Genomic DNA, 27,595 nt, shown 5'->3' on the forward strand with positions numbered 1-27,595 from the left:
TCATCACATAGCCATTTTTTGCAGGTTTCTTGACAGAATTTATTTTTCTGTTTTTCATAGCCTTTGCCCATTAACGAAGCTAATGGGAAAATCCTTTCCTATAATGTGTCATGTTCACTAGATGAGGAGACACAGTCCCTTTCTGAGATCCCTGATCCTCAACATAAGGCAGAACTACAACTTGATAAAAATGACTACATCATCAGCGTGGTGGCAAAAAATTCTGTTGGTTCATCGCCACCTTCTAAAATAGCTAGTATGGAAATTCCAAACGGTGAGTACTTAAGATAACATAGTACATAAGAACAGGGAATTAGAGTGAAGCATCTTAAAGGTGTTTGCTCGCATAATGTCAGCTTTCTTCTCCTGTCCCCTGTTGCTGCTGATGCAAAAGGAGGAACAAGCAGATTAATGTCCCGAATTCATTGAGAGACAGCAGTCATCAGTCATTAGTGTTGACTCCAAACATCTACTGATGGATAAAATAATTACCCCGTTACTTTAGTGCATAATGTTGGAGAGTTATGGTGGTAGATTACTCTTCATAGGAAATGTTTCAACTACTTACTCAAGTACCGTTTTCATTTCTCTCTCCAAGACCATGAGAGCTGATGCTGTATTAGCTCGGCTATTTTGCACACTGCCAGGACAAAATGTTCATTTTAAGTGGCCACTTTGTTGGTAATGTCTTACCAACAAACGTCTTTATTATAATATTATAATATATATTATCAATATAAGCTTGAAAAAGTAACTGGGGCAGTTTTGAAATTAATGCCTTTTTTTTTTTAAGTTTATTTATTTATTTATTTATTTAACGTTTATTTATTTTTGAGACAGGGAGAGACAGAGCATGAACGGGGGAGGGTCAGAGAGAGAGAGAGAGACAGAATCTGAAACAGGCTCCAGGCTCTGAGCTGTGAGCACAGAGCCCGATGCGGGGCTCGAACTCACGGACCGTGAGATCATGACCTGAGCCGAAGTCGGACGCTTAACCGACTGAGCCACCCAGGCTCCCCTAAAGTTTATTTTTTGAGAGCAAGAAAGAGAGGGCAGAGGGGCAGAGAGAGGGGAACAGGGAGAGTCCCAAGTGGGCTCCACATTGTTAGTGCAGAGTCTGACATGGGGCTCGATCTTGCAAACCATGAGGTTGTGACCTGAGCCAACATCAAGAGGATGCTTAACGGACTGAGCCACCCAGACTCCCCTGCCTTTCTTTAAATACTATGGATTCCCAATGATGTGTCCATTCTTTCTTGGCCGCCTTTATAGCTCTAGACTTGGGAATTTTAAATAGCCATTTCTGCCTCTTTTCCCGGTCGATTCCTCTTTGAGGTCATTCCCTGCTCCCCCACTTTGCTGTCCTGCCTCAATATGGGGTCTCCTATCTGTGCCCACCCATTCCTAAAGGAAGAAAAGTTGGTCCAGTTGGGGGTCCTCTGAGTATCTTTTCAACTCCTGATTGAGGCAGTTTCTTACTGCCTGTAACTTAGCTGGTTCTTTGCTTTGTTTCAGTCGACAGTTTCAGTCGACAATTCGGGGGAATTAGGAAGGACTAGGGGAGGCGCCATACATTTCAGAGACACACGCAACACAGAGCCCAGGAAGCAGCACACGCCAGAGAGAGAGGTCTCCAGGTAGCAGTGTGAGCACAAAAAGGAAAGAGAGACACACAGAAGAGAACACCAACACTTCTGATTTAGAGTCTGTATTTCATTGCTTTATAATGATAAGCAATAGCTGTGTTGTCTTTTAATTTAAGAACTATATTCCTGCCTTCTCCCTGTGTCCTTCGGAAGGTGGCAGTTTATGGAACTAACAGTGGTCTAGCATCAGCACCTAGAGAGTTAAGAAGAAATCAGTGTGCCTTGAGGATTTCCCAAGATGGCGGCCTTGGGCCTCAGAGCAAGTTTAATCACATTGTGGGGTTTTTCACAATGTGGGGTTTTAATCACATTGGGCCCAAACATGTTAAATCCAAAGTCTTCTGAATTCTAAACCAAATTGCTATCTTTTGTTAGGTAGTAATTGCCTTATGAGCACAATTTTTTTTTTTTTCCCAGAAAGCCTTTCTTTGACTTTTTTACTAAACCCTTGAATATAAATCAGTTACAGAAATTATGTCTTTTCTCCCATTACTGTGGGAAATTTCGGCCTAACCTACCCAATCCTCACCCCCAACCTTGGGCCTTCCTTATCCCTGGGCCGGGATCTGGCAGGATGGGGAAACAGAACCTCAGCACGGCCCCCTTCCCACCAACCTCTGCATCTCACCCCTCCCTTTGCCCACACTGGCTGTTCCGTCCCACAGCTCTTGATCCCACTGCATTTTAGCAGATTCCCTATTCTTCACACCTTCTCCAGGAACCCCTGCAGCCCCCCGCCGCCCTGACTCCCACCATGGGCCTGAAAGGAAGAGCAGGTCTGCTCCATCCACTCATTCACCGCGTGTCACTGTGCTCCTGCTCCGTGTGCCCCGGGCTGGGGTTGCAGGCACACGCCTCCGCCTGCTGGCCTGGGGCTCATGTCCGTAGTGGACGAGGAGAGGAGAGGTTAGGACTGTCCACTCGTGCTCTGCACCTGCCTCCGGCATGCCTGCCCCCTGCCTTGCTGCACCTGTCTAGTGCCCTCACGCCCTCAGCCCCATCCCTCCTGACGCTGACCTTCACATCCAGCCCTGCTGTGTCACCGTCTATCCTGGGTGCTCCTTATTACTTTCTCCAGCTTCTGAGTTTATCTGTATATGCCGGTAATTACTGTTCTACAACAGGAATAACAGAGCGACATTTCTAAACTTTGCTAGAGATTTATCTAGTTTGAGCACTATTTTAAAATTTCTCTACAGTGAAGTAATTTTTCTAACTCCTGCCCGTTTTCATGAGATTTACCGTATGTTATTGTTTTTAATACAAGTAAAACATACTTCTTTCTTGTTGAAGATGATCTCAAAGTAGAGCAGGCTGTCGGGATGGGAAATGGAATTCTCCTCACGTGGAATTACGATCCCAGCATGACTTGTGACTATGTTATTAAGTGGTGTAACACCTCTCGGGCCGAGCCCTGCCTCATGGACTGGAAAAAAGTCCCTTCCAACAGCACTGAAGCTGTAATAGAATCTGGTAAGATGAACTCATGCCTCTTAATGAAAGTTCTTAAAATATATTTTTAAACGGCAGTATATGGTGTGACTGAGTATAATGAGTGACCACCCACCCCCCCACCACCACCACTGTGAATTGGTGTGACTTTTCTGGAAAGTGCTTTGTAGCCCTATGTGTGTGAAATGGTTCATATCTTTTGATCTAGTAATTACTTGTCTGAGAATTTATTCCAAGAAATAATCAGAGTGACATCGGATACCATGTAAGAATGTTCACCACAGTGGTATTTATAAACATAAAAATTGAAAACCCAAACAGCAATTAGGAGAATGAGTAAATTACATCTAGAAAGTGGAATGTTAACGCCAAAGATTGTGTCAAATATGTAACACCAAGGACAAGTGCTCCTGAAGAAAAAAGACTGGAACCCTAAGTAGTATGGTCTCACTCATCGTGTGCTCAGGGTGCAGGTTGCGGGGTTAGGCAGAGCCGAGAACAAAGGACTCGCAGCCATCACTGCTGGTGTAGGGCATGGGGGCACCCGTGTGGCAAGGGGCATGGTGCGTGCATGTTTTGGGGGGCCGTTCCCAGTGTCTGACTGTTGATGAGCCGTGAGTCCTACCAGGTGAGCTGCTTTAGATATGAGCAGTCTCGAGTTCAGCCATGAGGAGTGTGTGGTAACCTGCAGGCTAAGCCAGCCCTATCCTTGGTAATTACAGCCCCCTTTCCACTATCATTGTTCCTTCTGAGCGGCTGATGAGTGTTCTGTGCCTCTGCCCTCGGGAATTGTGGAACATGTAGCTCAGTGGTGGTGGTGCTTCTCGAGGTCATTCCGTTGCCGTGGTTCTCCCTCACATGGGCACAAGGCTCAGGAGAGCAAGCAGCTGCTGATTCTTATCTCCCAGAGAACCAGGGCTACCTGCCTGCCCTTTTCACTGTCAAATGGTGAAGATGAGTCCCGCCCACGAGATTACTCCAAGTCGGTTGAGATTATTTGCCACTTCTTGAAATATGCAGTGGTTCCCTTCATCCTTCCTTAGAGCATACCTCCCTCATCAGAGTGCCCAGCTCACACCAGCTCCTCTCCTGGGCGCCCTCCTCCCCCCACGGAGCTGCCTGAGTCTCCCACAGTCCTGGCACACCCCACCGGAGCTCTCGTCCGTTTTCCAGCCTTCTCGCTTGAGCTTTGAGAATGACTGGGTGGACTAGGGCAGGCTCAGTGGTGTGGAAAGGGGTCTCCTTGGATAGCGTGTGACCTGTAGGGTGAGAGGGCCAGCCTCCCGTGCCAAGGCAGGTGAGCAAAGGCCCTGCGGTGTGGTTGAGAGAACAAAGGCTCCGAGAAGTAGGTGGCTTGGCCCAACGTCACAAAACTGGTGTGGGATAGCACCAGGATTCACATTCCGAGCTGTTCTGAGCCTCAGGAGGCCAGGAGTTGTCTCCATTATATATGGTTGCTGGGAGGCACTTCTCTTGTCCCCTTTATGTACTCACTCCACTATCCTCTCTATCTTATGACCTCAAAACATGGAACCCCACTCGGGCTCTTTTTCTTCTTAAGGCGGTGGAACCCTATAGAATACTGATACACATAATTGTAACATAACGCTGGGTGCGTGCAGATTACAATAACCTCAGGTACACCTGTCTCGAAAGAAAAAAGTTGCAGAATGATTGTAGAGGTTGATCCATCTCTCCTTTGAGCTTGTAGACCCACTGGTGTTCCTTGGGCATGTAGCTGGAGATCTGGTGCTCTCACCACACCAGAATTTCCCCCCAAGCAGTATCGTCTCCCTAGACCACCACTGGTGAGCTCCTGATTGCCCTTTAAGGCCCTGTTCACATGTCACTTCTTGGTGGATTTTCGTGATATTCTTAAATTCATTTGGTCATTGAAGGTGCCACAGCCTACGATAGACCCCTGTGGTCTAGCACATTGTGTCATGGTTACCCCGTCCCCCCACCACTCTGCCAGCCTCTCTAGGCCATGGGCCATACTGTGTCTGCCCATTCCCAACATTTCTCACGTTGCATGGTATTGAGGAGGTATCTTAAAAGGGATTTTTTAACTGAAGTTAAGAAGCTTCTCTTGCATGTCTTGTGAAGTTAATGACTCAAGGGCACTGAATGGTAATGCTACAAAGAGAGGCTGACTCTATGGCCAGGTCCTTCCACCCTGCAGCGTCAAGGGAGGGCGGAAATGTCAGTGTCTGCTTTGGGGAGCAAGGAGGGAGAGAGAACACTGGCCAGGGAAGGGCTTCCAGGGGCTTGATGGGGACCTGCGACTTGCTAGTAAACTGACCCTGGACCAGATCCTGGGGAGAAGTCTTCATTGCTTGATTTTAAGAAACAAAATGCAAGTTTTGATCACTGTTCTTTCCCTTCAAGGTCATGTCATATTATAATACTGTTCATTACAACAGAAGCGAATTTGTTTAATTTTTCTTCGGTCACTTTTCACTTTGTCAATTTTGAAAATACAGATGTATTGTTTTAGAAGAAGAAAACATCTGTTTAAAACTAGCTTTGGAAATTTCAGAATAAGCATAAATTGAATATTTCTAAAATAGATGTCCATAGTAATATGTACTTATTAAAGTTAATTGTGTTCACCCTGTAGATCAGTTTCGACCGGGCGTAAGATACAATTTTTTTCTGTATGGGTGCAGAAATCAAGGATATCAGTTACTGCGTTCTATAATTGGATATATAGAAGAATTGGGTAAGTTACGTGGGTAAAATTTCTTGGAGTTCAAGGTAATGTGAAAAAATAGAAATCAATTGCAAGAGTAAATTCTATAAATAGATTAAATGGAGATACTTAGCTCAAGGAAGGAAAAATAATTCATTTGATGAATTTAAAATCGTGATTACTTCATCTTCATTTCTCTAATGTTTATATTTCACGATTTCACCATTGGGAAAACCAGATCTTCATTTTGATGTCAAAGATACTTAATTTGCACTTAAACGCATTTAAAACACCATTAGCTTTGAGACCGTCTGTTGGAGTGACCACTTACAGACTTGGCCCAGGACGCTTCCCTGGGTGTGTGTGTCCTGGGTTCCACCTGTGTGTCTAGTTATTAGCGTATAAGCTTCACAGGAAAAACACTTGTGATAGAATTTCTGAAATTTTACGACTCAGTAGAGAATAAAGTTCTAAGTCCAAATGCAGTTATTTTTGAGGATAGAAATTTCATGAAATGTTGATGTCTTGCTCCGTATCAGTAAATCCTCCCTTAACTATCCACTTTTTCCCTTTTACAGCTCCAATTGTTGCCCCAAATTTTACTGTCGAGGACACATCTGCAGATTCAATATTAGTAAGATGGGAAGATATTCCTGTGGAAGAGCTTAGAGGCTTTTTAAGAGGATATTTATTTTACTTTGAAAAAGGAGAGAGAGACACATCTAAGATCAGGGGTTTGGAATCCGGTAAGTAAATTACCTGATTGTGAGTATAGCAAGAACAGTACTTCCTAGAAGTTCTCATTAACCACAAAAAAAAAGAAAAAAAAAAAAAAAAAAGAAAAAGAAAAAGAAATTCTGCTGAGCAACTTAATACTTGTTTCCAAAACTGTCTGAAAAATAGGTAAATGAAAATGTATGAATATGAGGATTTTAGGATTTTAGTGTGTGATAAAAGACACGTACCACCGTTCATTTAAATTATTTATTCTGCAGCCCTTGGTAATAAGCCCCATAGGGCAGGGAGACAGACCATCTCTTTCTAGTCTTGTATGATGCATAACATAGCATCTGTCATTATAATGAGGAGAAAAGCTCAGGAACCCAAAGAAGGGCTCTGGAGCGTCTGCTGTTCTGTGACAAAGAGCCACCCGTGCAGTTCACCGGGGCCTTAATGAGCTGGCCAGCTTAATTGACTTGACTGGGGACGTGTGTCTCCATTAGATCCTAAAAAGTACAGTCAGTCCTCGACAGTTGGTAAGCGTGTGTCCAAAGACCTTAGAGAATTTTCAAATTTACAAATACAGAGATGTTTGCGCAGACCTCTGGCTTCTCCCTAAATTATATTTCTGTTGGGAGTCAGATGATTCCTATTCATAGCCACATAACACAAGCATATCATCTTTTCCGTTTGAGAGCTTTCATTTCCCTTAATGACCTCTCCTCAGAAAGAAGCCATTTTAATTATTTAATGCCTGTCCAGCAAGTAGAGAACAACAGTGCTGGATGGAGATGCTGACCAGGCATTAGCTAGGTTACTTCCCAGAGCAGCTGCATTCCATGGGTACCTCCCCCACATCACTGAGGTCTGCATTTCCTGAACCTTCCACTGCCTGTGAGTGAGAAAAATCCTAAACACAAAGTTCTACCAACATCCAGAGTCTAGTGAAACTTTTCTTAAATGCTCAGAAATTTTACACTTGGATCAGCTAAAATTCTAGCATACGGACTTCCATTTAGAGGCGGTGGATTCGTCACTAAAAGAAGAAAACAAAGGCAACTGGACAGGCGAGAGTACACCAGATGTGGATGTTTGGGAGCTGATGGGCGTGGGGCACATGACCCAGAGAAAAGCGGAGCTCCATGAAATCCAGGTGGACGTTCAGGCTTCAGTGAGAAATAATTTCACTCATTGTAGGGGCCAGGATTGGAGACAGATGGTTAGGATGGATATGGGCTGACCAGTGAGGGTGATTGAAAGTCTGCAAGAAGCAGTTAGAACCCCCAAGTCCTGCACCGACTTCATGTAGTGAACATGAGTGCTCTCTCCTCTGCCTGAAGACAAGGGGTTTATTCTTTGGAGAAACTGAGCCAGAGAGGCTCCAGAGAGGGGAACGTGACAGGAAGCAGTGTCTGAAGCACCCTGCCTTCTCCTTCCTCTAATAGGAAGCTAATGGGACATCTTCAGCTAGGCCTGTTTCCTTGGACGAGATTGGAGGATCTTTCTTTGGAAAAAGTACATGGTTCCTGAGGAATGACACAAAAGGTGCTGATAGTGGGGGGCTGTCCCAGTGAAAGGCTGGAAATTGACCTGGTCATTTCCCACCAGTGATAAGTGATGCCCGCCAACCAGTAAACGCCACCAATTCACAGTGACCTTCCAGAGGCTCACTCTTAACCATGACTAGCAGCCAGGGGTAACCAGATGGTTGAGAAAGATTCTAACATGAGGACAGAAACCGGGAGAAATGAGAGGAAACAGGTTCAGTGTAGGGAAACAAATTTAAAACTATCCTTGTGTGGTTGAGATGCGCTGTATTTATTGAAAGGGCGTGATGTTCTAAAAAGGAACAATCAGAAGATAGGTAAGGGTTCGTCAAAATTAAAAATGTGATCTAAGAAAATTTTAAAGAATTAAATAGAAGATAGAGGAAAATTGAAAATAGAGAAATTCTTCCCCAGATTAGATGAATGCAGAGGAGAAAACTTTGGAGTAAAACGATTAGGAAGTTGGAGCATCAGAGACATGCACTGCCATGCGAGAGAGAAGAGGGAAACAGAAGGAAATTACCAAAGAAGGAGCATAAGACCATTTCCCAGAAGTGAAAGACCAGGCTATATAGAGTAAAAGTACACAGATAAATAGGAAACAAAATCTACACCAAGGTAGATCGTCATGAATTTCCAGAGCACCTGATAGATAAAGAACAAGTCCTAGAAACAGAGAAAAGTGGCTTGTGTGTGAGGCATCAGGAATGAGAGCGGCCTCGGACTTCTCAACAGTATACCGGATGCCAGAAGGTAGCACAGCTATGTGATACTGACTGAAAATCTTTCAACCTAGAAGTCTGTACTCTGTCAATCTTCCAGCCCGTGTGAGAGCAGAACGAAGGCATTCTCAGACCTGGAGAGCTGCAGGTCTTTCCTCCCCCATGCCCCCTTGTCAGGGGGCTCTAGAAGAGCCCATCATCCTGAGGGAGCAAGGGGGGCAGGCCCGTCCAGGAGGGTGGGAGCTAGGAAAGCCTCACGTCCGGAGCAGACACCCTGGGGAGGGGACCCCGGGGGGCATAGGGGTTTGGGGGGAGCTGGTCGTGGCACTGGGATTTTGTTGTTGGGCCACGTGAAAAATTGTGTTGAATATTCACAGGAGGATATGGGAAGAATTAGGAATAGGTACACTAAGCAAATGAGGGCAAAAACACGCAGTTACGACAACAGTGAGACAAGAAAGGAAACATGAGCAGACCAAGCAATTTGTCTTAACAGGAATTCATGTTTCTATGATCCTAGTGATGTACACGCTGGATTTCCCAGACATTTCGATGTGTTTGTGTGAATGACGTGGGATGAGAGGGAGAAGGGGTGTGGAGAACACCAAAGCGTCACCTTCTTTGTAGGATGTGCATACGGAAGGTCTACATCAAATTTATAAATCAAAATCAAATCAGATTTGTAAATCAAAGCACTGCTAGTCTGAGGTTTTTTTTTTTTTTTTTCAAAATACGGAAGTAAATCCGCAAAGAGGCAGATTGTGTGGTGATTGTCGGTGGCAGGGGAAGGTGCTGGCAGGGAGCTGCTACTTTTTGGCCGTTAGCCATTTAGTACAGTTCGGTTTTGCAAACTGTTGTCTTCCGGTATTTTGATTCAAACTTGAAAATAATGGTTTAGACAGTTCTTCATACTTCTTTTGAAATGATTCAAGACTTCCTCGCCAGTGACTCGTCCGGCAACCCTGGTGCGCTGCCTCTACCCCGGGTGGTTTGGAGCAAGTGCTCTAGCGAGGCGGGCTCTCCTCCCTCGAGCCTCTCTCTCAGCTCAGGCAGGACCAGCCCCAGGCACCGCGTCCCCCTCCCCAGCAAGTTGCGGTTGTGGTGTGGTCTCATGCCCTTAGGAAGAGAAGAGACTTCTCTTGTTTGTCGGCTATATGCTGGGATTGTCCTAGGGAATGTATGGCAACTTCACTTCCACGGGCAGAGAAACTCAAGGTCAGAGTGGTTTACGTAACAGGTCCAGATTCCACGACTACTAACTGGCAGAACTTAGCTGATTCCACAGGCCTTGGTCCTCCCGGTGACCAGCAACCAGTCACTGGAAAGGGATGTGGGTAGAACAAGAGATGAATGACCAGGTGTTTAAAATGGTGTAGAGATCAGGAATAATAATCTTCGCTTTAAAAATAGGTCGTTCTGACATAAAGGTTAAGAATATTACCGACCTCTCCCAGAAGACACTGAGAATTGCCGATCTTCAGGGTAAAACGAGTTACCATCTGGTCCTGCGAGCCTATACAGATGGTGGAATGGGCCCAGAGAAGAGCATGTTTGTGGTGACAAAGGAAAATTGTAAGTTAATTACTGCTGTTGAGATGCTTTCCACACTTGAGCGCATAATGCTTCTAGCAAGTTTTGTCGCTGTAGGAACCCTCTTCTAAAAAATTTCACGTGTTGCGTGTTTAAAGTGGGTAGCCAGCAGTGTTAAGAGGCCATGGGGATGGCTTCATATTTATTCTTGTCAGTTATCTGGAGCTGTTTCCTCGTGAGTACCTAAGAAATTAAGGAATTAAGGATACCTCTGAAGTCTGGAGTTCTGAATGCATGTTGAATTCAGATAATGGTGACCCACTTTATCCTTCTTTGCCCTAACCATTCTAAATGTGATTTTTTTTTTTAATTTTTTTTTTCAACGTTTTTTATTTTTATTTTTGGGACAGAGAGAGACAGAGCATGAACGGGGGAGGGGCAGAGAGAGAGGGAGACACAGAATCGGAAACAGGCTCCAGGCTCCGAGCCATCAGCCCAGAGCCTGACACGGGGCTCGAACTCACGGACCGCGAGATCGTGACCTGGCCGAAGTCGGATGCTTAACCGACTGCGCCACCCAGGCGCCCCTAAATGTGATTTTTAACATATCTAGAGAAGGGTGAAAGAAATATCCTTAAAAAAAAAGGAAAGCCCAGCATTCACAAATTTGAGATGGGGACTGGGGAAGATAGTTTTGACTGTCCACGGCAAAGAACTTGAGTTCGGGGCACGGCGTGTCCTGTAGCCCCGAGGTGGGCTTCACACACTGAGTAAAGCACCATGAGGATACAGTTCTCAGCCAGGGGTGATTTTGCCTCCTGGGGGATACTTGGCGATGTCTGGTGACATTTTCGGATCCCAGAACTGTAGGGTGCTCCTGGGATCACATGGGTGAAGCCCAGGGATTCTGTGGAACTTCCTAGAGCATGCACGACAGCCTCCTCGCCCGCCCCACACACAGGGAAGAAGAATCGAATGGTCAGTAGCTCAGCTGTGCTCTAAAGAATTTTAAGTATTAGTGTAAACATTATTAAAATGCCTAAAGGTCATATTTGAGTAGTTTTTCAATGTCCCTGGAGCAGTGGAATTTTTTTCCCTTTAAATAATCTATCAACTTAAATGTATCTGATAGGAATTTATTCTATACTTCATGCTAAAAATAGTGATGTGAATATATCCAATATTCTCTTTTTAGCTGTGGGATTAATTATTGCCATCCTCATCCCAGTGGCGGTGGCGGTCATTGTGGGAGTGGTAACGAGCATTCTTTGCTATCGGAAACGAGAATGGTAATGGTACCCGCATTTACTCTTGCTGTTGTGTTCTTAAGAGCATGATTGTTTAGTTTATGTGTTAACGGAGAATTACTTGGCTGAAACTAGTCAGTGAAAACTGTGGATTTAGTCAGATCAATGTTGGATTTAATGGTAAGCAAGAACATGGCATGTTATTTAAAGGTTTTTAGTCAAGTGAAAGGTAAATTTTTTCCTGCTGTATTTACTAATAATTTTAAGTAATAGCAGATATACTAAAAAATATTTACAGGCATAAATAGGGCAGTACCTCTATGCAAGATTAATGATTAGGATCACATTTGTCCTGATGACCTATTTAGAAACTACCATCATTTATTCATTATTCAATAAATATGAATGACATCTCCCATGTGAAGAGTGAGACAGAGGTGAACTAAATAAGCATGATCCTTATAGACTTCTATCGTAGTAGGGAAAGGTGGACATTAAACACATAATCATCCAGTACATGCACGCTTACAAAGTATGAGTGGGTACTAGGAAAGTCACTGGGCACCAGGGGGGGAATAACAGGAACCACGTCACTAGAGATGCCAACCAAGGCTTCCCTATGGGAGTTCCATTTGAGTGGAGTCCCAAAGTGTAAGCAGAGGAGAGAGTGTTCCAGGGAGAGAGAGGAGCTCCCGTGCGGGCCCAGACATTGGAAAGAGCTTGGTCATCTGGAGAAAGTGAGAGGAACTGTGTGTCTGGGTGAAGCTTGAGAGGCAGGAGGTGAGGTGAGGTGGTAAGCTGGGACTCCGTGTGAGAGAGTACATCATGGTCAACTGGCAGGCACTGTCCTGGGCTGGGCTTGGGACAGATGGCTGTGTTCAGGCATAGACAGCCCTCACTGGCATTAAAAATACCATCATTCATGACAGAGAAAAGAATGTATTCTAATAATCTCGGTTTATAAATTAGCGTAGTAATAGTTTAGAACTATAGAATACCCTGTTTCGGTAACCATATTTTCATTACCAAAAATCACATTTTAAAAATGATTTTAATACAAAAGATAACATGAGAGAGTTTATTTTTTTTTATTATTTTTTTTGACGTTTATTTATTTTTGAGACAGAGAGAGCATGAACGGGGGAGGGTCAGAGAGAGAGGGAGACACAGAATCCGAAGAGGCTCCAGGCTCTGAGCTGTCAGCACAGAGCCCGACGCGGGGCTCAAACTCACGGACCGTGAGATCATGACCTGAGCCAAAGTCGGACGCTTAACCGACTGAGCCACCCAGGCGCCCCAACATGAGAGAGTTTAAAAGCTAGAACATTTCATACTTAACATTTAACAAAGTTGTTTTGTTTTTTCCTGCAGGAATTTCAAATACTAAACTTCCTTTTAACAGCTATAAATGTAATATGGCACTGAGAAAATACCCTTTATGTTTGCATTCAGTTTTTGCTCAACATTAATAGCCTTTTCCCCTAATAGTCCAGAACCTGTTACGAGCAGTGGAGAACTGCCTGATGCAAATATGTTCCCACAGTAATGGGCCCTGCTTAATCTAGTTTGCACTGTGGACGTTTGAGTAGATGAGCAGGTCCTCTGTTTCACTTATGATTTGGGAGTACAGTCACCATTTCAATTCATTGCTTTCTATTTTCAGAAGATGCTGTCGTTCTAAAATAGAAGTACCGCTTGTCTGTTTCAAATAGGAACCTCTCAGTGCATTGTACACAAAGGTTCATGAATGATCACACTAAAAAGGATCTTGCATTTTTATCTCAGAAGTTCACTAAAGCATCATATAAAATGTCCAAGTAAACCTAGTGATTTACTAACTTATTTGTTGTCTAATTGATCATCTCAGTTATTAAATGTACTTAATCATCTTTATTTAAAGGATTAAAGAAACCTTCTACCCTGACATTCCAAATCCAGAGAATTGTAAAGCTTTACAGTTTCAGAAGAGTGTCTGTGAGGTAACCCTTTATTTTCTTACGTTTCTCTTTGAAGTACTGGCCTCCTTTTTTCAGTCTTTTGTGAAAAGCTTTTAATGTGCAAATATCATTCAACGTAAAATGTATCAAGCGAAAGAGCAGTGCTTTAACATCTGCTGAACTTCTGAAATTATTAATTTTAACTTGTTTTTACCCTGCTCTTTTTTCCATTGCTATTAATAGCAAGGAACATACTGATATGTAAAAAAGTAACTTTGTTCTAGCAGGTACCACAGAAGAGTAGAGACAAATTTGTATAAACAGCTGTGAAAAAAATCCCTCCAGCAACGCCCCTTTTTGTAGGAAGGGCATTGTGGCAGCTTTTAGTGCTATTCTTAATCATTGTTTCATAATCTATTTCTAGGGAAACAGCGCTCTCAAAACATTAGAAATGAATCCTTGTACCCCAAATAATGTTGAAGTTCTGGAAACTCGATCAGCAGTTCCTAAAATAGAAGATACAGAAATAATTTCTCCCGTAGCCGAGCGCCCAGAAGAGAGCTCTGATGCGGAACCCGACAACCACGTGGTTGTGTCCTATTGTCCGCCAGTCATCGAGGAAGAAATACCGAACCCGGGAGTGGATGAAGCCGGAGGGACCTCACAAGTCATTTACATCGATGTCCAGTCCATGTACCAGCCTCAGGCAAAACCAGAAGAGGAACAAGAGAGCGACCCCGTCGGGGGGGCAGGCTATAAGCCACAAATGCACCTCCCCATCACTTCTACTGTAGAAGACCTGGCTGCAGACGCTGACTTAGATAAAACTGCAGGTTACAGACCTCAGGCCAATGTAAATACTTGGAACTTAGTATCTCCAGACTCCCCCAGATCCACAGACAGCAACAGTGAAATTGTCTCTTTTGGAAGTCCCTGCTCCATTAACTCCCGACAATTTTTGATTCCTCCTAAAGATGAAGACTCTCCTAAATCGAATGGAGGAGGGTGGTCCTTTACAAACTTCTTCCAGAACAAACCGAATGACTAACAGTGTCGCTCTGTCACTTCAGTCTGCCATCTCAGTAAGCTCTCACTGCTGGTGCTGCCGTGCCAGCACGGGGCATCTTGGAGGGATCCTGTGAAGTGTTGTTAGCAAGGTGGACCTCACTGCGCAAGTTACACTCCAAGTGTTAATGTGCTCTTAACGTAGTCTCATGGCCCAAGTAGGGTAACTCAGAAATCCAGACCATGCAACTCATTTCGGAGCTATCTGTGATTAGAGCCAAAGAATTCTCTCATGCTCCACCTTTGGGGAGCAGTTCACGGCTAATCCTGTCCCGTCCCACACATGCAAAACAACTCCCACAGCAGCGCGTTCTGTTCTGTCAGTGGTTTTCTCATACGGATACTTTATGGAATTGCAAGCAGATTTACAGGCACAGGAGAAAAATGTCAAAGTAACAGATGATGTTTATTTGCCTGACACTTGCTCCATTTAGATGAAAACCAAGCACAGATTTCAAAATTGTTAACATCATTCTCCTCTATCCACAGCATTTACGAAAAATTAATATAATTTTTACCGTAGCAACAGCTACTTAGTGTTTTGTTTGATAAAGTATACTGATTTCCGTGCCTACTGTATAATGGTTATCAAACAGTTTTCTCAGGGGTACAAACGTTGAAAATGAGCGTGACACTGACCAGCCCAAATGAGAATCGTGTTCTCTTGCTTTGGGAGGGTTTACAAACCTGTCCCTTATTTTGTAGCTTGCATGCTGACTTCCCTTGTTGCAGTTGGTGGCCCTAATACTTAAAACTGAAATTTCTGAGACTGCAGATCTAAGTTTTTCTAAACATCTGTTTTTTTGCGTGTGACACGGTGCCCGTTTTGTAAACATGAGCAAATTCAGTATTACTGATAAACACACAGGATTCCAGGGGTTTCCTGTTTGAGGTGACTACTGGGCAGTCTCGCTGTGTCGGCTATTCTCGTGCAGCCCTGATCGGTGTGAGTGCCTCCTGAGAAGGCTGTGCCACGGAGCCCCACGCACCCAGGCGGTGATGACCCAGGCCATCTCGTAGCAAACGTTCCTCCTGATCAGGCATTTTGGCAGGTTCTGCCTCTGAAATGATCGTGAGTCCAGACTGTTTGATCCAGTCCTCAAAGTTTTAAATCTAAAACTAAAAAGATAATGCTTCCTGTAGGAACAGTTACTCAAGGGCTATTTTGTATGAACTGTCACAAAGTCAGTTTGAATCCGTGGGCACGCCTGCATTAAGGGCACAGCATTTTCTTTGTGAGCTGCCCGTGATTGTGTGTCCTCTTAGCATCCTCTGCCCCCTTCGGTCTTCATAAGTGATGTCTAGGACGAATGTGGTCAGAATGAAAAACTCAAAAGTGTATCTTCTGTTTCCCTCACCCCCACGTTGTCTTGTGTGTTTTGTCTTTTGACAGTTAAGGCAAAGGACCTGAAAAATGGAAATCTCTGAATACATCAAAATGTGCCTGGTTTTTTCTTTTTTATCATCCGAGGTTCTGTGATGTATTTGCGTATAATGGATCAGTTGTCTTTTTTTCTAGCTCCTAATGTTTCTTTTATAAAAACCATGTCATGGAAAAAAGCCACAGGGTGACAAGGAGCAAAATCCATTTGGGTACTCTATGAATCCTGGCTCTAATTGCTAGAGTTCAGCTAAATTCTTGAGCTTCATGTTATATGGACACGTGGGATGAACTAGAACTAATTATATACACACACAGTATATTAAAACCATGTCATAGCTCCTTGGGATTTTCAACAGTGAAAAATGTATCAAGCCAGGGCCATCCCTAACAGTTTTCTCTTCTTCTTTATCTTCTTGGGCTCCTTTCCTCAGCTTACACCCCAGACACTCAGACCTGGGGCTGCCTTCGTTTCCCGCCGTGGCTGGTCATTACCGCACCCCTGCTGCCCGCAACTCATGCCTCGTTCCCCCTGAAACCAAATGGATCCTGCACTTCATCTCCTTAGGATAGCATACGTGTTGGCTAAGGTAGACATTTTTTTTGGTGTGAACTACACCTCACCGAGAATGGGAAAAGGCAGGCCAGCAGAAATTGATCTGTGTCATCAGGATATATGCATTATGCATTGCAGCCGTGGCCATGTGGATCCGATGCCCTTTCCAGCCTATACACCGACTCATTTGTTCAGCTGATGGGGAATATCACTGGGCCCTTGAGTCCTTTCACCTTGTCCGAGACTTCGGTACTTTTCCTGCATGAAAAAGGTTCAGAGAGCTGCTCGGCTCTGCTCTCCCCTGCCTCTGGGGTTGCATACACAGTGATCGCTAGGTTAATGGGAAGCAGAGTAACACTGTTAGTGTGGGTAGGCTCCTGATAAGTTGCCTCGTGCTTCGGAGTATGTGGTTTAGGTGTCAGGCCAAAGGTTCCTTGCCTTTTCCCACGGAATTGAAGACAGACCCACTGTGTAAATCCTAAGTTATTACCTCCCACCCACTCCCAACCCCCCAACCTGGGCATATGGGGGTGGCCTCAACATGGGGAGAGAGAGGGGAGGGGTGGAGAGAGAAGATGCCCTTTGTCACATATCCAGTTGTTTGTGGCACTGGAGACCCTGGTAAATGTGCACCGTCCGTCAATGCTGGGGCCATGCTCCAGTGTGAAAAGCAGTTTCGTAGGGGTCCTGCTCTGTCCAGTCATGGTAGCGCCTCTGCCTCGGGCAGGGGAGACTAGAATTGTTCTCTCCAGCCCTTCCTGACTGGGAAAGTAATTGGGAAATCCCTCTTTCCTCAACTAAGGCCTAGTCATTGCTTAGAACATTCTAAATATCTGAACTACAGTTACACCCCACCATGTCTGTTTAATAGTACTGTGTATTAGGACGCATTTTCATATCTCTTACAAGCCAGTTCACTTAGTAGCCAATTTCAGATCAAGTTTCCCTTGTGAGAAATGGAGATTCTGGTGGTCATTATGGCTGCCTTTCTCTTGTGAGTGGCCCTCCTAGATAAACAACATTTAGCATAAAAATATTCTTAGAAGACGTAGCTAGCATTTTGACATCAGCTAGAGCTTGTACATTATGGACTGCGTGGATTAATCTCCACATAGAGTTGCAGTCATCAGTGTGTTGAACTATAGAAGCCTGGATTTGAGATTGTGGCCCTGGGTATCTGGACAGTTGTGTGTTTATGTGCTTAGGTGACAGAGGTGCTCTGTTCTGCAGCTGAGACTCAGAAGCAGCCGTTCGGGGAACAAGTTCAGGGCGGAAGTGTCAGCCTCGTCTTCCATACCAGCATAACCTTCACGGCCCGTGGGTCTGAAGAATTTAGACACCCAGTACTGTCGCCCTCTCAGAAACTGGTGAAAGTCACACTGTTAAAACTTGATGCAACTTGGATTCTTGCTGGAAGTTATTAGTCCTGTAATTCTTAGTGGTTTTCATGTTGTCCACGTTTAGGAACATTACAGCCCTTTCTGTGTTTGAATAACTAGATTTAGGTTAGTGCAAAAAGAATTTGAAATCCATTTTACGGTCTTTTGAAATTGAAGTACTCCCTAACATTCGACATGCAGAAAATGTTATCTCAAAGCTTTCTACTGCTCAGGCACATAATCTGATAAGACTTTTTTTTTTTTTTTCTATTTACGCTAAAGTAATTTTTACTGTTACCTGTTTCGAACCATTTAAACATTTGCATATCTTTTATAAAATGCCTTTTTTTCTTATTATCTAAAATTAAGCATCTCAGAATTCAAATGTGAGATCATTAACTATTTACAAAGACTAGGTACATAGTGGGAGTTCAATGAGTAATTGTTTATCGAGGCCCCTTCCAGAACGTGCAGAATAAGCGGTTTTCCTGAAGGGTGGTATGTATCAGGATCTAGCTTGTGTGGATCTAAGACTGTCGGCTGAAAGATTCAGATCTACTCACGAAGTAGCTCCAGTTTCAACGAAAACTTGGGAAAGACTCCTGCAAAAGCATCCACTGTCTTATTCCTTGCATCTTATTCCCTCCCTCATGAGTATTCGTAGTGTCTTTTTTTTTTTTGATGGCTACAAAACTTGGGACCTGTTTGTGCCAACCAGCATGTGTTCTAGCGAACCAACACTACACTGATGTGTGAGCTTAACCGATTAATATAAGCACTCATTCATTCTCTGGATAAACTCTTTCTTCAAAGCGTTTATTTTAAACTGGCATTTCCCGCCAAAACAAAATTCCATGGTACCATGCCCATCCATCTTACTTTTTATATCCAGAAGAAAATTTTTCACAGAAGGAAAAGATTTTCTAAACTTACTGTAAATGCATCTTTTAGATATGACCTTAGAATATCATTGGAAAGCACTCGGTTTAAATTTGCTCCATTTACGTCTTCATGGATTATGTACCAGGGCTATTCATATTTAAACTTCTTATTTCAATACGGTCGTGAGATTTTTATGTCTTTTCAGTTTGAGCTTTTGTCTATTACATGATCATATTCATGCCAGTTATAATACAAATGAGCTATTTTTAATGCCTGTATGGAGGCTCAAGAACATTAAGTTCATGTGTCAGGCTTTATCGTGTGTGGTAAAATTCCAGGGGATGTGATTTGATCTGGAATATATCCAAATTCTTACAATTGTGATACTGAGTTCTGAAAGGTTTCTGTTGCTTTTAATCATGGGTAGTGCTTATTTCTCCCTCTATTAAGAATGTTCATATTTTGGATTATAAGTGTCTAAGTTATAGACAGAATTTACCTATGTAAGACATAACTGCAACATTTTAATGAAAATTAAAAGTGTTGTAAGAGGGAAAACTTCTGAATGTTTTTATGTACAAGTGCCTAGCTGAAGAACCATAGAAACAGGAAGTTCAAAATCTCTTAAATAGGGAAACTATACTGATTGAATATTAACCAAATACAAAACGGTAATAACATAGTACTTTTTGATTGCTATAAGTTAAAAGATGTGGGTGGGGGAAATGAATATTTAATTGATAAGAAAATTAATTTGTGTTACATAAATCTTCTGAGATTGCCTTTGCAGTCAGTAGCCAGTCATAATTTTAAAAAGCCCAAATAACTAACACCATAGACATGCTGTCCTTAAGCCAAAAATACTTTGTATACCTGGTTGAATGGCTTATTTAAATGTATTGAAGTTCCTTATACATTTAAAATGTACTTCCCTTCATAATTATTCCATTTTAAAAAGGGGTAACTTTCAATTTCTGAACTTACTGTTTCTCCTAAGCATTCCATTATAAGAGCTCAGAAAGATTTCTAGATGGTATATAAAATTTTCATTGAAACATGGACAAGCTAAACTGTTAGGTTTAACATTAGTATTTTCGTAATTGAGCATAAAAAACAATAGTAATTCATGGTTTTCATAAGACATTTTTCAAATATTCTGCCCCCAATTTGATTCCAAAACTTTTTGGATGTTTATGATATACTCACCTATTTCATTTTTTCCTTCCAACATAATGCTTTGGGAAAATGTGACTATGTTATGAATAGTTGAAGACAACACACAAGAAAAAACCCTGTTCGGTTTGTTGTTGTGGAAGGGTGGGTATGCTAAGATACCATGGGCTTTGTTTCTCCTGTTATTTTCTCAGAAAGGAGCATGGCTTTTTCTTACATACATTTCAATTCAGAGTTGCTTGAAAAAGATTGGCCTGGATAGAAAGGCATCCAAAATTTGAGATAGAACCACCTTAAAAACAGGTCCAAAGGTAAAAGTCACTTAAACACTTAACTATCCTAAAGGAATGTGTTGCCTTTTCTTCTCTTTCATTAGTTGGCCAGAAGTCAGAGGTCCTCTTCATAACATTAGGAAATTGCCATTTTTTACTTTCAAAATTGCATTGTAGTGAATTACTGTTTACAAAATACACATACTGTGAACAGATATAACTTTTTGTTTTTTATAAGGTTGTTTGTAGAGTGAGTGTTTTTTTTTTAAGGGTTCTGTGTTAAATATTTTCAGTTTTTAAAATAAATACTAGTAACTGTTTACTAATTTTTGTTTGGTCAGGTGTGTGCAGATGTAGCGGAAAGATAGGGAGAAATCAAATCCAACACTGTTCCTGTATTCATTTCTTAAAATGTCACCACTACAGACCTAAAAAAAACAACAAAAAAAACCCCGAGCTATAATTTGTGATAATCTGTACCTAAAATCATACTTAATCATGTAAGGAAACATCTAAATACTCATGTAGAGGAAGCAAACTACAGATTGCGGTATATTTGTGTGATTCAGTCTGATTCACAGAATTCCGAGTTCAAAATGGAATAAAACAACTCCACTTAAGAGAGATGACAACTGAAGTATTTTCTGCCTTGTGAAAATGTGGAGATTATGTTGCTGTTAGAATGGAAAATTTGAACATTTTATATCCTCGTATAATTTCAGAATTTAGTTTCCATATCTTTTGGAGAACATGGTTATATCAAGAACATAGAATATAAGTAACCTATTACTAAGACACCTTAAATGTAAAACTAGTATGCTTGGCTGTTAACTCTAAAGATGTTACTTATGTTTGTTTTTAAAACGTGCATGTATTTAACAACTTTATCATAGTATTGTCATGGAAAAAAATAAATATATTTTCTTACAACTTACGCAGACGAATTTGGGCATTACTGGTTTTTTTTTTTCCCTCCTGTCTTAAGCACTTAGGAAAAATACCTTCTGCTTTAATACTTCTGTTAATTCTGATAAGAATTACACTGGTTTATGAAGCAATAACATAGGGCTATCTATACATTTTTAATATTTTAATACATTGCTATGCCATTGAGATCATCATCTGTATCTTCCACTAAATCTATAATCTGTGTACCAGAAATGTTAGCATAAAAATAACCAAAAAGTGGGACTCCAACATTATAAAACAACACTGGTCCTTAAAAGTATGGTTTCTAATTTCTTCCCTTTGAAGACCAACATTTCTGGAGCTTCTAGGAATATATCAAAATTAGTTTTATCTCAAGTTACCGAATTTGGAAATCCAGTCGTTGCTTCAGCAAAACCTCCGTAATTTTCAAGTAAGAAGTGATCTTAAGTAGAATTTCATAAGGGGGAGAAATTAAGTCTTTGGTCCTGTGTAGCCTGTGCTTTACCCAGAGTAACTGAAATATGAACGGGCCACAATTTAACCTGAAGAAACTGTGAACTAATTTTGAATTAGTTGTGAAACACGTGTTAGTGTTTAAGCCCTAAGAGAGCGTGTGCATGTGGTCTGTCCTCCAGGGAGATGTCCATGCATAACTTGTTTCCCAGATGGTGAATTCTTGAGCCAAAATATATAGCCCCATCAACCATAGGGACTTTGAAAAGGTCAAAAAGAGAGGAACGACGTATTAGGGAAAGAAAAGTAGAGATGTATGAACTTGTTTTTAATGTATTCGACATCACTAAAAATGTTAGTTTACAAACCCCAGTTCTTTACAAAAGAGCTGTGTAAAAGTTAGTTTTGAATGGCCTATGAAGTTGATCCAGTACCCTTCCCCTGGAGCGACTGACAGAAAAATTGAATTAAAAGTATTTATTCGGTCTCTAAGAACCAGCGAAGTTGATGTAACTAGAGATGTCTTGAACTAATTCGGGATTAAATTGGAGATGATTTTATCCCAGAGTGATTAGTTTCAGATTAAAGAGACAAGAAAAGCTTTTGAGGAGGATTTTGGTAAAAACTGGGAAGCAGAAATCTTGTTAAAATGAGTGCAACTGAAGTGTCCTGGCTGCTCAAGATTCTCTCTGAACCTTTGAAAGGTGAGAACGAGTCTGAGGTCCCAGCTCAGATGCAAATCTGCTTCCCGGGTGACCCCAGCCAGCTTCATCACTGCTGTGGAAGCAGGCCCTCGTGTCTCCCGCCGCAGACAGCCTTCCAAGGCCGGAGCCTCCCCCCCCCCCCCCCCCCCCCCCCCCCCGCCGTCTTCCTATCCCTGCAAGTGCTTGCACACCCCCCGCCCCCCACTCACCTGGTCCTCAGGGCGGGTTCTGATTCGAGAGGCAGGAGGCCCTGAAGAAGCAGAGTGCAAGACACGTGCACCCTCCTAATCCCAGATTGCCCAATTACCAACAGCCAATGGCACCCTTCACAAATGAACCTCGAGTCTAATTTTCTGCCGTTGGTGGCTCCTCTCCTCTCCTGTGGCGGTGGACGGGGTTTCCCGTGAGACCAGGCGGCGGCTGGCTTGCCTGAGCCGCGCACATCCGGCTCCCAGCTGATTTCACCACCTGCTACCTGGGGAATTTCCAAACTCTCCATCTCCTCTGCTCTGAACGGTGGGTCTTGATAACCTCTTCTCGCAAAGCTGTCGTGAAGATTCCCATAGTGTATGTGACGCTCCCAACAGAATAGGTGTGAGATTCTTACATGTGACTCTATCCCTCCAGAAGCCTCAGGAACGGCTCTTTGTGACCGGCACCTCAGAGGTGTAAATGCCTTAGACACGGATAAGATGCACCTTAGGCTACGGCCCACAGTTACCCAGAGGGCTGTTTGTTACACGGCAAGAGGCCTGCCAAGATGAACCACGGGGCCTGTTCCCACCTGCTCAGATGCTGGACTCCACCTTTCTTCACCTGGGTGACTCCGTCCTCACGTCTCAGTTAAAGCATTGCTGGCTCAGGGAGGTCTCTTCCAGTGTCCCAGGACCTCCACCTCTCCACGCACCCCACCTGTCCCTGCACCCCACCTCTGTGTGGCACCCCCACCCCTCCAGGCAGCCCACCTCTGCACAGCACCCCCACCTCTCCCTGCACCCCCACCCCCTCCGCTCACCGAGCACGGTTCTCACGCTTTCTTCGACACAGAAATTGAGCGTCTCAGCGCTGCATCCACAGAGCACGGCACAGTATCAGACGCACCCCAAGAGTCTGATAAATAGTCTTGAAATAACCGTACCTTGAAAAGCCAATATGTGGCCTACCATGTTTCCTGGATATAAGAACTACGTTATTTTACAGAGAGGTGATCCGCCTGTGGCATAGTCTCCAACCATGGAAAGACAGGGGGTCCTCACGGAATTGCTGTGCCTCAGACAAGGTGGTGGCCCAAGGCGCTCCTTCTCTGGTGAGCCAGGAAGGGTTTGTTCACCAGAGGTCCTCAAGTATTTGTTGAACGTGGTGACCCTGTGTTCCTCCTCAAGGAAATTTGCTCTTATCCTCATATCTCTTTGACAGCAGTGGATAAAGGATAAATAGCCTTGACTGAAGTGACAACAGTTTCGAGCCCTCCTTCTGCCCACCATCCACCACCACCGCACCTCCTCCCTGTCTGGAAATCGATTTCCTTCTCTCTGGGTTAGGTTCTCCGTATTCTTCCAAGTGACAATTTGCATAACCAGGCGATCCATTTCTGTCCCCACCTCTCCTCCCCGAATTGCGCATCTGCTTCTCCAGAAGACAACCCTTATGGCGTCTCTCAGACATTTGCCTGATGGGTAGGTGAGTCCCGGTAAGTTGCGCAGGCCACACGGGTCTGTAGACCCTCACTTTACCTGGGGCTAACACGTCTCTTCTCTACATCCAGAACTTTCTTCTCTCAGGTCAGATGACCCCAGAGAGCTGGGCCCGTAGGGTCAGGCTCCTCCAAGCTTACAGGCAACTGCCTTTTCCAGTGGCCTCCCAGCATGATGGGCAAGGACTCTGGTGGGCCTGGCCTGTGTCACGTGTCCGTCCATGGGCTGGTCATGTGGCTGGACAGTTCTGTTCAGAGGCCACTTTTACAAAAACCACACAGAGTCCCCCAAAAAGAAGAGAGGTAGAATTTCGAGTGGCCAAAACAATAAATATTTACTACTGGCTCACTGAAGAAAAACTAGAAAATAAATGAAAGGAAATGGGAAAAAAATCGCTATCTTCTTATATAGCATTAGCTATTTTTAACACTTTGCCTGTTATCCTCTCGGACATTTTTCCTATGTGGATGTGTATATGTAAATATTTACACATTTTCATATACGTGTATATGCATGCATATATAAAAGGGTTATATTGTATATCTGTTTTCAAACCTGACTCTTTTATTTAACATATTTTGAAAATCTTTTTTTCATATCAATAGAATATTCATGTGCATTGTTCTTTCATGGATATGTAACACTAGCATATGGAAATATTATTTAAATTTCTTATTCCTTAGTCCTTATTGAATTCCTTTAGTCTGTAATTTATTCATACTATTCATATTTTCATTAAATAATGGATGACTTCGAAAGCCAGGCAAAGACGTCTGGCATTGATTTGGCTGGGACTAAAAAACAACACTCAGATTTCACACTAGGAACCATTAGCACATTATACTCAAGCGCTCCCCAACTTTTCTATCCCATAAAATGTCTTTTATACCAACTGACTGATGAAGATTCTGACTTAACGCAGAATTCTGCTTACATGGTACTTCCTCTAAGGTGACAGGGCAGCCAGCGGGAGCTCGGGAGTGGGGGCTGCTCAGGGCTCATGCAGGGTGGCCGTCGGAAAAGGCCTGGCTCAATGTAGCCAGTCCTCGGGGCACCCACACCAGCAGCTGAACCCCATCCCAGGCCCTCCGTTATTGGTAAGAGTCCCTGGACCCACGGGAAACAGGACTTTCAGGAACTATAAACAGGGATTTTGAAATCTTTTGATACCCTCCGGGAATAGAAGTCCCTTTATCCTAGGAGCCTTTGACTCATTGTCTAGGGACGCGGCAGGCTGTGGCGCATTCTTTACTGAGAGAGCACATGACATGAACGTGTCTTAGGAAAACAAATCTGGTTTCCGGTGAAGCACTGTGTGGGAGGTAGCACCGCCCGGTAGTCAGGGCTGATGGGGTCTAGCCAGCAGAATTCTAAGATGGCCCCCGAGATGCTCGCCCCTGGTGCACGGGCTGCTACAATCCCACTCCCTGGAGTGTGAATGTGACAGGATGGCACTCCCACGATTAGGTTACCCATCAGTTGACTTGTGTTCATAGAAAGGAAGATTATCCACGATGGGTAGCCGAATCAGGAGCGCTCACAGGAGGGACCGGGCCTTGAAGAAAGTCTCCTGACCGCCTCGAAGGAGCAGGTGGCCGGTGAGTGTGCCAGATGAGACCACAGCCCTGGGGGACACTGGATCTGAGGAGCTGGGTCTTCTCTGTCCTTCGTAGGCTCACCCGTGTCTCATCCAGGGGTCGGTTCCCACGAGGGAATCCTTAGCAAATGCTCATGAAGCAAACGTGTGTTGGCACATTCTGCGAAGGCGAGCGCTAAAGCAATGCATGTGAGGCCCCAAGAGATCATTTGGCCTCCCTCCAGCCTAACAGCCCCCAACCCTCTGAACAAACCCCAAGGGCTTCGGGCTGCCAGGCCAGAGGCAGTCCTGTCACCGTAAAGAAGACCCCCAACCCTTGGCAAATCATTTTACCTCCCCAGTCCTGAGGGGCTGGATCAGTCTGTCCCCCAGCTTCATTGGTGAGGCTGGAGAAATGTGACTCGGACAAACAGCGGGTACATTTTCTGCTCTGACAGTGCCCCCATATCACGCCCACACTCCGCCAGGTGCCCTTTGGAGCTGACGCCAGTGACAACACAGGACGCCTGCAGCCGGGGCAGCCTTGAACTCATACCGCTCTCCTCCACACTCTCTTGGTCTGCTAGTCTCTTCACCTGGTCTCTGCTTTCCTGCAGCCTAGCAGGATTTTCTGCAGCTGATCCTCTGGCCCGGTGCCTGTTACTTTTGTGGCTAAATGAGAATATCTGAGCAAATTTCTTGAGCTCCCCTGGCCTTCCTTCTCAGAGACATTCCAATCCAAGTCCTCTTTCAGCCAAGTCGGAGCTGCAGCCCCATAACCGGGCTGCCCAAGGAGGCCATAGCCCCAAGCGGGACTCTTGCTTGGAGGTGGGCAGCTGGGACACTGGGGGAGGTCGCACCACGTGTTTAGAGATTTCCGTGCCTCTGTAAGCCACTTGGAGCGTGAGCAGGTCAAGATAAAGATAGACAAATAGAAAGCTGCGACCTCATCCCAAATACTGAGACATAGTGTTCCTCTCACATCCTTCCAGGAAAAGACAAGTGCTCCCAGGAGCCTTTCTAGGACCAAAGACGTCTCTGCAAAGGCAGACACGAAGAGGAGGAGAGACAGCGAGCTTTCTCCGCTGCCTGTCCTGTGCTTTCAGTTCTTGGCCGGGGCCCCGGGGAGCACGCTGCTGCTTGGAAATAGTTTGCAACAACTCCCCCGGGTTCTGGAGGTTATTTGTGGAGGGGGAGGCGGAGGTGAGAAGGGAAAAAAACTTCAAACCCAGACCTCATTGCATCCTGGGGGTCCCTGAATCCCACCCTGATGGAATGGCTCTGGTTTCTGCTTTCACATTTATTCAAACCGGAGTCCTTGAGAGAAGAGAACTTTGGAAGAAGGCAGACTTGGGGCTCGGATGGGAAAGCAGCAGGCGGACACTTGGGCACTGGCTCCTCAGCCCCGGGACTGTGCTGCCTGTGACAACTAACCTGAGGACGCAGCAGAATGCCGCGGAAGAATCCCGGAGCCCCTGAGCTGGTCCTGTCTGCAGGTCGGGGTAAGGGGTAGGAAAGTTCCACGACGAAGCATCATGCTTGTGTCCTCATGGAAGGACCACGGGCAAGGTGCCAGTCTTTCTGGCCAGCTTGTCTTGCCAAGCCAAACAGGCCATGTGCATCTGCTCTGGGCGCCATCAAAGGAGGACCGTCATTAAGATGGAACATGTGAATGTGAGACTGGATTGCAGTTCCCCACGGGGACTATCCCAGAAGCCAGTCCGTGTCGTTGCCCGAACATAGCCACCTGTAAGCTGGAACTTCCGGAGTGACAGCCTGTCACTTCCACTAAGACCTTTGAGAAGCTGATCGCACACACTTATCAGCTAAGGGTCTGGGCTGGTGCAGGGCACCCCCACACCCCCACCCCCGTCCTCAACGGCAGCTACCAGATGCTAACGGCAGCTACCGGATGCTGCCGGCCCGGGCCAGAGCTAGAAGAGGCCATGAAGGGAGTGTGGAGGGGCTAATGCTTTGTCCAGTCCTCTCTCCTAAAAGATTAATCGTCTTTCTACTCGGAGCTGGAATTCTCTGCCT

General features: G+C 44.4%; 1 protein-coding gene across 3 annotated transcripts in view; it reads left to right on the forward strand.

Moving 5' to 3' along the window:
* The window catches only part of LIFR (LIF receptor subunit alpha), a 79,123-nt gene extending 57,988 nt beyond the window's left edge, over nucleotides 1–21,135 (forward strand). For all 3 annotated transcript variants that reach the window (XM_045037924.1, XM_023238979.2, XM_023238982.2), the window contains exons 13-20: nucleotides 61–274; nucleotides 2,940–3,119; nucleotides 5,719–5,820; nucleotides 6,369–6,536; nucleotides 10,190–10,351; nucleotides 11,505–11,598; nucleotides 13,457–13,535; nucleotides 13,918–21,135. In XM_045037924.1, coding sequence (XP_044893859.1) covers nucleotides 61–274; nucleotides 2,940–3,119; nucleotides 5,719–5,820; nucleotides 6,369–6,536; nucleotides 10,190–10,351; nucleotides 11,505–11,598; nucleotides 13,457–13,535; nucleotides 13,918–14,541 — 1,623 coding nt within the window. In that variant the 3' untranslated portion in view covers nucleotides 14,542–21,135. The remainder of the gene's footprint in view (nucleotides 1–60; nucleotides 275–2,939; nucleotides 3,120–5,718; nucleotides 5,821–6,368; nucleotides 6,537–10,189; nucleotides 10,352–11,504; nucleotides 11,599–13,456; nucleotides 13,536–13,917) is intronic.
* The last annotated feature ends 6,460 nt before the right edge of the window (nucleotides 21,136–27,595 follow it).

The sequence above is a fragment of the Felis catus genome, chromosome A1, assembly GCF_018350175.1.
Source record: "Felis catus isolate Fca126 chromosome A1, F.catus_Fca126_mat1.0, whole genome shotgun sequence".
Taxonomy (NCBI): Eukaryota; Metazoa; Chordata; class Mammalia; order Carnivora; family Felidae; genus Felis; species Felis catus.